We start from the raw sequence: 14,626 nt of genomic DNA, 5'->3' as shown, positions 1-14,626 counted from the left end.
ACAGCCTCGACCCCATTCACTTTCATTGTATGGGAAAGAGCAGCGGGAACATTCTGCTAAACATCTTTTGTGCGTCATGGAAGAAATAAAGTCAATGTTTTGGAACTACAGGAGTTAATTACAGATTTTTAATTTATATATTTCTTTAAAGATAATGTAATTCTTATATATATATATATATATATATATATATATATATATATATATATATATGGCCTGACAGAATGTGATAAGCGATTAGCACTGTACTGATGTTTAAACAGTTTGGCAAACCTGTCTGCGATGGCCTTGGCCATGAAGTAATCTTCAGCGATGTACTGAGCGAACGCAATCAGCCCGCCGGCCTGGTCCAGGACGTCCTTCCTCATGAGACAGGACATCCCTGTGACGCACTTGATCCCGGTTACATTGGCTGAGATGTAGGAACGAGGATGTGACGTTCCAAAATAAACCTGCAGGATTTCACATGGGACAAGTTTAACAGTGCATCAAATCTTTAGAGATTAATTATGTGGAATATAAACTAAGAATCCCATTACGCATGTAAACAAATTGGCCAATTATTCATTTGTAGGGCTGCCAATTTAACCTGTTCAAATATTGACTATATTATTATATAATATTGACTATGAATGTAAGCCTGTTTTTTAAACAATAATTGACAGAGATATTTAGTAAGGAGAATTTTCTTTTGTGCTTTAAAAACAAAAACAAAGCAATAATGAATTTAAATATTGCATTCATTTGGTACAAAGAGCTTTTAAGTCCAGAGGCACAGAGGAGCTCCACCATACGGTGTCCCATTTCAAGTTTGGTGTCTCTACTAGCAACACAGCCACAACTCAGCAGTTTTATTGCAGTGACAGGACAGAACACAGCCCTTCCTCATACACACACACAGATACAATAAGCAATGATGTCGGTTCGCAAGCAGTCTAATAAAACCAAAACAAGACAAAGGTCTTCAACACTGTTCCGACAAAGAATTTGGAAGGTCAGTTGTGACGGCTTCTGACCTGCTCCAATGTGGCGGCAAAGCCTTGTCTGTCTGCCACGTAAGGAAGGCCGTGAACCAGTCCCACCTTCTCCGTCATCTGATTAGCCATATCAGTGAGAGTGTCTGGCTTCACTGTGGAATATTAGTTCATGATCAGCACTGACATCGTCTCAAGGGTGAATCTCTTCAAAACATGTCATGCTCATTTTTCACCCCATTAATCTTTTAAAGTAATAGTAAAGAATTGTATCTTTGTACAATATTCACCCTTAAGGCCAACTTTACAAAAGACAGTTAATGTACTATTCAGTAAAAAACTTTGAAGAGGTTTTGTTTTTTAATAATGACCTTATATTTAAAGCAGTGAGTTTTTAGATCATAAGGTGATCATAAACTTACCTCGAATGCCACTGTCACAGATCCAGACAAGTTCATACCTTGCCCCTTCATAAGCTGGCATGAGGTTATTTATTTTCGGATTGATGCCAACTTTCTTACCTCCTAAAAGAAGATAAAGTGATATAGTATCAATAAAAATGACCTCCATTAGGGCTATAAATGACTGCCTCATAGCATAATTGCCTAAGTCATATTTCAATGTCTTTATGCTAGGCAATTATGCAATGAGGCTAACGAATTTTAAAAACAATGATTGTGGTTATCAATTGAAGTTTGATAAAGTGTCGGTTACAGCTGTGTTCATGGTAGAATGGCATAAATAATAATATTCTAGATACTGTAAGAAATTATAGTCTGCTCCGATCCAACTTCCACTTCAATATAGATATACTGAAGTGTTCCTTCACTTAAAAGAGCTTATTTATCATAGAATTAATTCCTTACAATATGCAAGTAATATGCACAGAGTTACGGTTATCACCTATAGCATGGGGGCGACAGCAGGCAATCAGGAACCATCTTGATTACACCTTAACATTTGACCGTTCTACATTGAAGTGATGTACATTGTGTTTTGAACTTTGGAGTTGTGATGATGTCACCTGTTAAGCATGAAAGTTCTGCCAGTCCTGTTCTCTCTATTGTAAGTTAAATGAATCAGTTGGGCTGATTGGATTATCATCAAGATGTGAATGAGACTGTTATACTGGTTAGATCAGGACTGGGGAAATGGGCTGACTCTTGTACTTCATTTACATGCTGAGGGGGAAGACGAATGGAATACAGTATAAAATGTTTGAGCTGAGATTATTTCGGGGTTCATTCTGACGCCGGTGAACCCAGGGTGCTTCGTGTATCCTGCCACTGCTATGCTGTAATAAACTTCATTTTTGAGATCTTCGACGACCGCATCATTTTTTCTTACAATACAGAAAATTTAAAAATATTTTTTTGGACCACTTAAGTTATGATAGGGTCAACATCCTGATTCCCAGTCCACCTGAATATTATATTATAGGAATAAAAAAAAGGATTATTCTCCAGTTTTGTAACAATCCTTATCCCAGGTCTAGATCACTTCTGCCATAGATATCATAACCCATATCAGTGTTTTAGTATTTATATAGCTTTATTTTTACACTTTCAGTTTTCAATTTAATTTAAGTTTTAGTATTTTAGTTATTATGTGCCTCTATCATTCATACACACACACACACACACACACACACACACACACACACACACACACACACACACACACACACACACACACACACACACACACACACACACACACACACACACACACACACACACACACACACACACACACACACACACACACACACACACACACACACACACACCTATATATGAATGTTTATACTGTCCAACATTTCTATTTTTATATAGGTTTTTCGGCTAATATTTACGATTATTTCAACAAGGTGAAAATGCTTTTTAATAGTGAATAATGGAGTGAATTATGTTCATACTGTTCAAATTGAATTACAATAATATATTCAATTAAAATTATGACTGGAAACCAAATTGAGATCCAATAAGCCAGAATGAAGATGTTCTTTTGTGGGTCGAACACCTGAAGGTCGTTTGGCGGCGAGGCCTCTGAGAGCACTAATGCACCGCACGCTTTACTGCCATCTGATTGGCTGGTTCGGTTAACAACTTGGAGATGTTTAAACCAACACAACCTGGCAGACGTTACATGTTTTGTAACATGGCTTCAGGTTAGTGCAAAGCAGCGGACGCCATCTCCAGGACAGCCCATCTCCCCTGACTAGCTGGAGGCAGCGGGGCGGATAACAGCCCTCCGGAGAGACACCAGCTGTTCCTAATGAGCAAGAATCAATATCCACTCCAAGAGCTGCATTTGCATATACACAGCTGAGTTGTGGCGCACACGCGGGTGGCCTTCGCACCTCTGAAGAGACTCCTCAGAGACCCTGCCTTTTCCCTGCACACGACGAACAAAACTGACAGACAACCCAATCCATGAGGGACGAGATGTACCTCAGCATCAAAGTGCCTGATGTTTCTCGATTACTGGCTTCATTTGACATCATAAGAGATTATTAATCAAAGACTTACCTATAAATAGCCTGGCATCAACATTCGGATATTTGCCCAGAAGCTTTTTACAAACATCGATGGCTGGATCGTCATGGTCTTGGACACAGAGCAGAATCTCATACTGTGGAAAAAAAAGAAAAAGAGAAGGACAATTTTGAGCAACTCAGTCCATTTGTCAAAGAGAACATTTTATCACATTAATGTTATTATGGCACAATAAGACCCTCAGACGCTGAGGTAAATTGAAACGCACAGTTCAGACACGCTGGTGGTTTTTAAGGCGCTATTAAATTCCCTACAATACAGCACAAGCACTATATTGGTTTATAATGGTGTAAAAGATAAAAAAAATACAGCCAAATACTTCCGTCTGTCACTACAGTTGAAAAACATTATTATATTATTTCAAAAAGAGGTTAGCCAATCATAACAGACGTCATTTACAATACCGTTCATAATTTTGGGGCCGATAACATTTAAATGTTTTTGAAAAGAAGTCTCTTCGGCTCACCAAGGCTGCATTTATTTGATCAAAAAAAAAACAGTAAAAACAATAAAATTGTAAAATATTATTACAATTTAAAAGAACCATTTTCTATTTTAATATATGTTAAAAGGTAATTTATTCCTGTGATCAAAGCTGAATTTTCAGCATCATTACTCCAGTGTCACATGATCCTTCAGAAATTCTAATTTCATGATTTAATGCTCAAGAAACACTTATTATTATTATCTTCAATGTTGAAAACAGTTGTGCTGCTTCATATTTTGTGGAAACGGTGGTACATTTTGGCAGGATTTATTGACGAATAGAAAAGTTAAAAAGAACAGCAAATAATAATTATTATCATCAGAGTGACTATTTTCACCTAGATTGAATTAGCACTGGCCACAAATAGCAGATTGACAGATGTTTTTTCTTTTTCTTTCAGAAAAATCATGCATGAAGATTTATCAAGAGCCCTGTTGTGATTTCGGGTTAACTAGTTTCAGCTTTCTGATTAACTTCTTTGTGAATTAATACACTAACAGTTTAATTTTAACAGCATTTAACTGACACTAAATGCATGATACTGAATAGGTAACGTTTCAAGCCATTTTGGTGATGATTATTTGGCTAAATACAGTTTTTGTTTTGAATGTCAGAGACATTTTTCTACATGGCGTGCATTTAGTTTGGTCAAAAACAGAATTGAAGCAAAATAAAATAAAACAATTAATATTGTGACATTTCCCAGATGTTATAGATGTTTCTAATTTCATAAGCAATTACTTGATTGCACCTTTTGTATGAGGAATATGCTTTTAGTATCTAAATGAATCCATTCTGATATTTATTTTGGGGCATAAAATCAAAAATGTCAGGGTGATACAAACACCCTGATATTATAAAAACAAAAAGGGACTCATTAAAACCATTATTTTCTTGAAAAGAAAACCTTAAATGGTTCTGCATACTTGTTTATAAATTTTAATATATATAAAAAGTTTTTAAAAACTTTTGTCCACCAAATCAAAGTCATATGGTGCATGTAGTGATTGTCTGTCGATAAGTCGACAAGTCTCTAAAATATATGATAAATTGACTTTGATATGACAGTTAGTTAAGTCATAAAAACGAGTTTACACTCATATGCATACGACAAGCAGCATAAAAATTATGTGTCATTGAATCACTCAGTCAAGAGATTCGTAAAAAAAAAAAAGCCGATTCATCCAGTAATGAAACAAGAGAAGTGTCAATGAGTGAGTCATTGAATTATTCATTTGAACCGATTTTTTTAAATAATTCATTCAGGTCCATTAAACATTTTAAATAGATCGCAGCAACTAACATTTTGTCAGAACCTCTAGTGAAGCTTTTTTGTTTAGTTGTCTGCTCAGAATCACTGGAGAATGGAGAAAAAAAATCGTGATTCTCAATTTATCCAGAATCGTGCAGCTCTACGGCACAGCTTACCCCTCTCTCCCCACGCTCACCAATTACACCGTAATGTAAAAAGAACAGAATAATGATACACCCAAAATAGCAATAAACACAGGTGCAAAACAATAATGAAAAAGAAGAAGTGTAAAGGAGTTGAATCTGTCCCCTACAAAGCTCATAAATTTCAAAGGAGCGACGAGTCTGTTCTGAAACCGACACTCGATTTTCTATTGATCTTGCTCTCTGCATCTGAGCGGACAACACTAAACTTCCAGTACTCTACTGAATGTACCAGTAAAGAGAGCGTGGCAGGCCACATAACAAAGGCTTTCAGGAAAGGCTGTTTGAACCTTGGAGTCGCACCAGGGCCAAAGTGAGAAAGAGCAGACCTGCGCTCTGACAAGAGACACCAGTCCCCCTCACAACCCTCCACAGCGACCCTGTTGCCATGGCTACGGCGCCTGACACAGAGCAGAAAGACAAAGGGACTTTTCTGTGCGTCCAGAGAAACGGATATACGACAGTAACCCCCGAGCGCTGAGCTGAAAGAGTGGGAGGCTTTTATTCAATCATTTATAGACCCATCTGGGAGCAGCCCCTCCAACTTAGACGCAGTGCAAGGAAATCTGATGAACTGTGCCGGGATCAGCTGATCCAGTCTGTTCTGGCTGAATGAGGGAGCTTGTCAGACTAAACAACAGGTTGTGAAACAATGTAACGGATGACGCCAAGAAGAATACTAGCATCAGAGAGATGGAAAACAAGGGGAAATCCAAGCGTGTGATACATGTGTCATCCTCTTAGATCTAATCACATTTGTGTCGAAAGCATCTAAATCTAAGGGCTTGTGTTTAGGAATGTTACATTATCATATAAAGTATATAAACACTATTAAAGGGTTAGTTCACCCAAAAATGAAATTTCTGTCATTAATTAACTGGCCCTCATGGCGTACCAAACCTCTAAGTCTTTCGTTCATCTTCGGAACACGAATGAAGAACTTTTTGATGAAATCTGAGACATTTCGTTCCCTCTATTGACTGAAAGGTTGTAAAGACATAATTAAAGTAATCCATGTGACTGGATTGTCAATGGAAGGACAGAGAGCTATCAGATTTCTTTAAAAATATCTTCCTTTGTGTTCTGAAAATGAACGAAAGTCTTACGGGTTTGGTACGACATGAGGGCGAGTAATTAATGACAGAAATTTGATTTTTGTGTGAACTAACCCTTTAAATATCTTACAAATGCAATTCATACGATTAATGACTTGACATCTTTTGTGTGATGAACATGTTTTTAATTTCTGAATTAATCCATTTAGATTTTTTTTTTGGAGCAACAATGTCAGGGTGATAGGATGATGGGATTTTTAATGCACAAGTTAAATCAGGTTATCTTAGTGGAAACAAAACAATAAAGAAAAGAAGAACTGTAGAACTGTACCTCTGTATGCCCATGTTTAGGCAAGACAGAATGATGGCGGTGCTTGACGTACAGTAGAAGATAAGAACGAGTGCATGCTGAAAAAATGTGAGAAAAAACTGCTTGCATATCTGACATGTTCAGAGACAGATACAATCTGAACCACAATTCACAACATGTGCCTTGAAAATCGAAATGCTAAAAACTGTGTCCTGAATATTACTCTTTAATGTCTTTAAAGCTCACTGTAGAATCACAAATCTTGCAAGGCTCGTAAACACAAAAGATGATCATCCACGATCCACATGGTCACCTATGGCCATTTTGCTGACCTCCACTGTCTGTTATAATCAGCCTTTCTCCCTTTAAAAGCCCAGAGCTGATGTCCCTCCTGGCATTATTCATTTAGAGGTCTACTAGGTGTCTGTTCTTTTGGCAATTAAGTTTCCTGGAATAGTGTTATTTCCTGCTCTCAATTGAAGCTGAATGCAAAACAGGGAGTGGATTGGAAGGGTGGACGACAGGCAACCATTTATACTGTAGGTTAGGTGTGTCCTTCAGCAAAACAGAGACCAAACAAACATAGAACCAGGCAAACCACCATGACACACAGTAATCCTGGCTTCTGTAATGCTATATGAAAGCGCTGCTCAAACCGGCAGATGACAAACCCCACAGCAAACATTGTGTTCTTACTTTCACCGAGTCATATTGAAAAATGCATGTTCCTGAATTCAGAAATGTCTTTAAAGCATGACTGATCGTGAGCAGCTCTATATGAACATTAGCATGGGGATGGATTATGTTTGTTTGCTTAAGAACAAGTACGTATGCAAAAGTAGATGGTATTCATCAGCACACATGAACACACATTGCATGACCAAGTTTCAGAAACAATATGATCAGAGATTAACCGAACAACTGGCGCTTTATGGACAAATTAGCAGATAAACATGATACACCGACTCTTTAAAGAAAGTTGCACATTTACCATTGTTTGTTACTTAGTTGTAGGTTTGAGTCCATTAAGTGAACGCTCTGAAGAGAGAGAGATTTTAAATTTGATCCATTTTAACAGCTCTTAACAGCTGAACATCTGGCCCTCATGACATCCAGATCCAGATCTCATTCCATTGGGTTGTGTGCGTCATTTACTACATTCCTGGGAGCCTGAGCTGATCGGCACATTTACTAATAATACTCAACTGATTTTTCTCAAAATTTCACAGACTCATTCAGAAATTGATTTTGACTGACCCGAAGATGCAATTTGTAGACTCCTGCAGTACCTGGTGAAAAACTGGCTAAACTCAGCTGGATTTAAACATGGTAAAAATGTCTAACTCAACTGAAAGTAATAGACTTAAACTGGTAGCTGAAAGCATAATAAATCATAATCAAAAACTACTGTTTTGGCACTCTTTAGATGTGGTGACAGATTGCTGTTGCAAATATACCAGATTCAAGAGAAGTGCACGTGAAAGGATCATCTCTTCCGCTTTACTACTTAAGGCATGAAATAAACATGAATTAACATGACTTGCAGAAATCTAAAAATAACCATAGCGACTTGCATACGTTTCAGAAAACCATTACAGAAGTTTATATATATACATATATATTGTCTATACATTGCTTGCCATGCGTTGAAAATGCGAATAGTAGTCAAATCCACTAAATCATCACAAAAATAAGGCATGGACTACTTTGTAGCTGCATTTCTTCAACTTGTTTTTTGTTTGAATACATTTAATATAAATTATATTAACAAGTTATTTTTTCATATGTACACTGGTCATAACATATCGTTCAGTGGTGTATGAGATGAAGGAGGTGCCGGATCCGAATCAGCACAAATTAAGCCCTGCATGGGAATAGCAAAATTGCAGTTAATTATTATCAATAATTATCTTTTCATACCTTACATGCCAAATGATTAAATGAGAAAGATTGAACAAATTTTCCAACAAAACATTTTTTTGAATTTTATATGAAATGTTTCTAAACATTGCCTGGTACATGATGGGATTTTTAATGCACAAGTTAAATCAGGTTATCTTAGTGGAAACAAAACAATAAAGAAAAGTAATGAACTGTACCTCTGTATGCCCATGTTTAGGCAAGACAGAATGATGGCGGTGCTTGACGTACAGTAGAAGATAAGAACGAGTGCATGCTGAAAAAATGTGAGAAAAAACTGCTTGCACATATCTGACATGTTCAGAGACAGATACAATCTGAACCACAATTCACAACATGTGCCTTGAAATGCGGAACAACTAGTTCATGCGTTCATGACATCAAGGCTAGATTATTGTAATGCTCTACTGGGTGGTTGCCCTGCACGCTTAATAAACAAACTACAGCTAGTCCAAAACGCAGCCGCTAGAGTTCTTACCAGAACCAGGAAGTACGACCATATTAGCCCGGTTCTGTCAACACTGCATTGGCTCCCTATTAAACATCGTATAAATTTTAAAATATTGCTGATTACTTACAAAGCACTAAATGGTTCAGCTCCGCAGTACTTGAGCGAGCTCTTAACGCATTATAGTCCTTCACGTCTATGCGATCTCAAAACTCCGGCCAGTTGATAATACCTAGAATATCTAAATCGACTGCTGGCGGTAGATCCTTTTCCTATTTAGCACCAAAACTTTGGAACAATCTTCCTAACATTGTCCGGGAAGCAGACATAGTCTGTCAGTTCAAAGCTAGACTAAAAACACATCTCTTTGACCTAACATTTCCTTAACACTCTATAGACTTCTATAATTTAATATTAGGCTGCTTAGATTAGGTCAGCCGGAACTGGGAACACTTCCCTCAAATCCTGATGTACTCGTTACATCATAAGAAGAATGGCATCTACGCTAATTTTAGTGTCTTTGTTTATCCCGAGGTTTTCCCGCAGCCTGCCGGATCCAGGCCGTTTCCAGATCTGACGAAGGACTTTCGCCTGGACCCGATGACAATGCAGTGCTGAAGTGCCAACTAGCCTCTCCCTATGGAGGATCCCTATACCACTCTACAGATAAAGCGTTGTGGAATTTTTCGGTTCGCGTACCTACCCAAAGTGATAAGATAAAATAAAAATTCTGCATCAAAATTTATAGACAAGTAGTTTGTTTAGGCATGGTTTGTAAGGAATTATAAACCTGCGCACATATATTCAAACGCACATAACTATAGAATCAATTCTTAATGCGCATGTGAACGCCATCAGCGTCTATCACAGGTTCACGTTTAAAGTCTGTTTAGAGAGAACGGTGTCGTCTTAGCGGCCCCTAATTTAATAACAAACTATCATTTAGATGGAAGTGAATCAATCAAAACTAACTTTAGCTGGAAAAAACATTTTTCAAGAGCCACTATAAAACCAAACAAATCTCTGTTACCTTAAATTATATCTTTATCTCTGTAAAGCTGCTTTGAAACAATCTTTTAACAATTGTTAAAAGCGCTATATAAATGAGGATGACTTGACTTGAAAATTGAAATGCTAAAAACTGTGTCCTGAATATTACATTTGAATGGCTTTAAAGCTCACTGTAGAATCACAAATCTTGCAAGGCTCGTAAACACAAAAGATGATCATCCACGATCCACAGAAGAGAAAAAAAGTTTTAAAAAAAGAAAATGTAAACTGTAGTTCTGTGAAATGCCTGCATACCCAGGAATTAAGTCAAGAATGAACATGCTGGGAAGAAAGAGACTTACTGGCATAGCTGTTTAAAGCAATTCTTTTTTTTCTTTTCTTCCAAATGCACTTGAAAATGAAAGCGATTTTTTTAACAAAGCTAGAACTGGCTGGAAATTTTAATTCCTCCAGTATAAGACAAGAGCTTCATACCATTTGCTAAAGAGGGAACCTATTTAGAGTCCCAGAAGAGAAATTAAAGATGCATTTGCACTTGATTTGATTCGATTAGGCCTGAATTAAAGAACTGGAGAAACTTCCATCTTTATATGGACTCACCCAGTAATGTTGATGCCAAATTGGCTTGTGTGGTCTTGAAGACATACTTCACTTTACAAGTAGATTCACCTATATTATCCTAAAACCTACTTCAAAAACTTCTTAAGGCCAGCAAAGCTTTAGTATTTTTTTAATACTTAAATACCAATAATGACATTTGTCATGTTACAACCCGACTAAAAATATATCAGTTTGCATAAATAACGTAAAACTAAATGAAACACTAAAAACTAAAATCAACTGTTTAAAATGCTACAAATTAATTTAGGCATCACAACATTATAATGTACAGAATAAAAAATAGATGTTCAATCATTTGCTAAAGATTTCAGAACAGAGTTGTATTTAAAAGATCCCTTCTGCCATAATCTAAAATAGGAGAAATCAGCAAGCGCAAATATCCGACATAATGTGACACCAACAAACTCAAGCATAAATAAACTCAATTTAGTATGCTTCCGTAACAATAAGGAAAAAAAGTTACAAACAGCAGGATTAATCGTTGCATCTCTCTGAGAATTATACACGCTTGTCAGGAACACAATGAACACAGATAAGGGAGAACTTAACAACATTACTTTCCAATCAGATCAATGTACCAAAACTAACGGTTGCATCAAAAAATATCAAAAATCTTCTGATTGGTTGAGATTGTGTGGCATCAGTAATAGTTTCACATGTCAGGACAAGGAAATAGCTTGTTCTGGAATGCATCTAAGAGGAAATTAGGGAGATTTTCTAGATGTTTTGAACATTTAGATGACCACTAGATATCCTTTGTTCACGGTAAGTGCTTTAAAAGCATTTCACCTCATGTTATTCACTTAAAAAAAAACACAAGGAATGCTCCTAAACAGGGGAAGCACTTCTCCAACCCAACAAGGAGCGGCAACAGCAGAAGGAATCAACATCTGTGCTGCTCAAACAGCTGTAAGATGGGAAATAGAGCAGAATATGCCATCTGCAGAGTCTGAACGCACCACTGCAGAAATAATGCACACCGTCATCTCCGTTCATACTCGTCGCCCCCAAATCCCTTGAGTGGACCGCAGGGAGAGCAGTGAAGGTTTATCCTCCTAGTCGCCATTAAACTTTAATCAGTAGAACGCACTAAAGAAACGCACAAAGTCTCGATCTTCACTCACACATGACTCAATCGCTATGTTTCCATTCGAAGTTGCCAATTTAACACTTGCGAATGAAGCATCATTTCCATCCCATGTGTTCAAGAGTACAAAACTTCATGGGAAATTAGAGCAAATGATCTAATAATATTGGAAGCTGTTGCAATCAGGGAAGTCACTAGGGCTCCATTTTCCCTCCATCACAAATGAGTCTCGGAGCGCACAGACGAAACTCAATAAATGCTGTCATGTTCTTGTTTCGGATGCTGGTGTTTGGGAATACAATCATGTGAGACGCTTCTGGGAAGGAATTATACCAAATCATTCAGATGACAGACTTTGGCTCAGGCATTTCAGAGCAACAAAAACCAACATTAGAGATGCTGTGCGATGCGATTGGTTCGCTGGGTTATCGCGGTTACCCAATAACATCCACTGTTGAGGCCAAATCACAAGTTTTTTTGTTGTGCGTCAAGGGATTTATTCGATAAATGTGTTTCCATTGTAGTTTATGCGCATGTTTTCTTAGTAGTAAAATGTCAAACCCCGCCTTCATCAAAAGAGATTGACGGGACTGGAGTTTCTGGTCAGGGTTGGTCCATTACACACCAGATCCATTTCATATTTAATTTAGAAGCACTGACAGATGGCTTACAACAGAGCATGATCGTCCAATGGGAAATCGGTTGTTTCTCAGAGCCGCCCCACCTGGAAAAGCTCCTCATTAGAAAAGCATCAGTGATTTATCCTAAGCTTTGTGCTCAAGTCAGGATGCAAAATAGAAACACTGTAATTAGATGGTGTGCGGTGCCCAGCAACAAAGATATGCATTATCAGGGGACGCACCCTGCACGTTTCCATCAGGTCTACAGTAACCTCTTCATTACTGAAGCACACAGTCAAACGCCTTTAACCAAACCTGAGTCAACTTCCTAGATGGGGGAACCTCATGAAATCTAACAATACATCCGGATCAAATTTCACCCCAAAACGTAATTTTATATTTTGCTTTAGAAAATGTAAATTAATGTAGAATTGCTGTGCGATTTAAAATGTTATACATCCCGGTTTACATAAAAATATTGAGCAGCACAACTGTTGATAATAATCAGAAATGTTTGTTGAGCATCAAATCATCATATCAGAAATATTTCTAAAGGATCATGTGACACTGAAGACTGGAGTAATGATACTGAAAATACACCTTTGATCACTGGAATAAACTACATTTTAAAATATATTACAATAGAAATAATACTTTGTTGTAATAAGATTTAACAATATTTTACTGTATTTTCACGGCAATAATGCTAAAAGTAAGCTTTAGTTTCTTTATGCAAACTACAATGTCTTATTTTTGCATAACTATGGGGTAAAATGTGACCTGGACATGTTTTTGTGAGATTCATCAAGGTTTAGATTTACCTCTGAAAACGCTCAGAGCCTGAAGTGATTTTTGGGATGGGTTTCCCCAGGAAAAATTTAAACATTTATTCAAAAGTGCCTTAAGAATGTAAGACAGGAATATTGTGTAAACTGAGAATGTAAACTTTATCTACATAAATGCAAAGCAGTGGTACTAGTGGGATTTTAGTTGAGTAGTGATTCAACTTCATATCATCTCCTACTTTCTATGTAGGTGGCTTGGTACAATTCAAGCTTCTTGTTCGAAAACATACACTTTCTGACAGTGGCCACAAGAAAAAGAAAGTATTATAGCAGGATAACAACATTGTTGTTTATGTAAACACAATGAGAATTTAAAGATTTTTTTCCATCTGGTTTTGTTTTGCAATAATGTCCGACTGACTGTACATTATCCCATTGATGGAAATAAACAACCATTTATCTACATACATTTTTACCAAAACATTTTCATGAACATATTTGAGAGATTAAGTCAAACAAATTACAGCCCTGAATTAATTAATTGAAACAGAGTCGGAACTCAGAAATGAGCTTGTAACGTGTTTGATTCACCAATGAAAAGAGTAAACTGAACTAACTCCGATTGGGTTTCATTAAAGCAGGAAGTCTTTGCAACATTCTTAAAACGCTCTCATCACAAAAGGATGTTGGGTTTTCACAGGATATGCACAAGAATAAATGTATGAAAACTGGTAACTTATGAAAAGCGGAGATAGAACTGTAGTGTATCGTGTCATTTAGCAACATTAAAGAGTTGTTGAAAATGGGTCACATGATATCTTTTAACACAATTAAAAGAAAACTAAAGTGTGAGACTTTGCTAAAATTAAATATTCAATCTTTAAAACGCAAGAACATCCATTCTTTCATTGTCTTTCGGTTTTAAAATTCTTTTCAATTTGGAATCGGACCTGACCATCCGATAATGACTGCACGAAAAAAATAACAGCACGCCTATCCTCAACATGTCACGCAATTTTAGGCATTATCGTCTGTAGCAAATATAGTGCAGGATGAGTTATACCCTGAAGTTTCATACTTAACACTTAATACTTAGGGGGTGCTAATACACATCTTCTGAAAGGGTACAGAATCTGCATGATCAGATGTAAACATTAAACAGCATATAAATCAAAACTGTCTTAATGTTAATTAACATTAGGTTCCCAGGATGAAACATTAGGGTAGTTGATGGACTCGATCTACTCCATCTGTGTTTTGATCATCGTTCTGAATGCAATCCGGACATAGTCTTT

General features: G+C 37.0%; 1 protein-coding gene across 1 annotated transcript in view; it reads right to left on the bottom strand.

The window, feature by feature from the left end:
* ugcg (UDP-glucose ceramide glucosyltransferase) overlaps nt 1-14,626 on the bottom strand; it is a 31,725-nt gene that overhangs the window by 8,663 nt on the left and 8,436 nt on the right. Inside the window, exons 3-6 of the mRNA XM_077243155.1 lie at nt 3,506-3,608; nt 1,397-1,498; nt 1,017-1,129; nt 274-452 (exon numbers count right to left, since the gene is read on the bottom strand). Coding sequence (XP_077099270.1) covers nt 274-452; nt 1,017-1,129; nt 1,397-1,498; nt 3,506-3,608 — 497 coding nt within the window. The remainder of the gene's footprint in view (nt 1-273; nt 453-1,016; nt 1,130-1,396; nt 1,499-3,505; nt 3,609-14,626) is intronic.

This window comes from Siphateles boraxobius, unplaced genomic scaffold, assembly GCF_051911475.1.
Source record: "Siphateles boraxobius isolate OS27281-9 unplaced genomic scaffold, OSU_SipBor_1 25, whole genome shotgun sequence".
Classification (NCBI taxonomy): domain Eukaryota; kingdom Metazoa; phylum Chordata; class Actinopteri; order Cypriniformes; family Leuciscidae; genus Siphateles; species Siphateles boraxobius.
The sequence above is the reverse complement of the archived record's forward strand: the minus strand, read 5'-3'. Positions and strand labels throughout refer to the sequence as shown.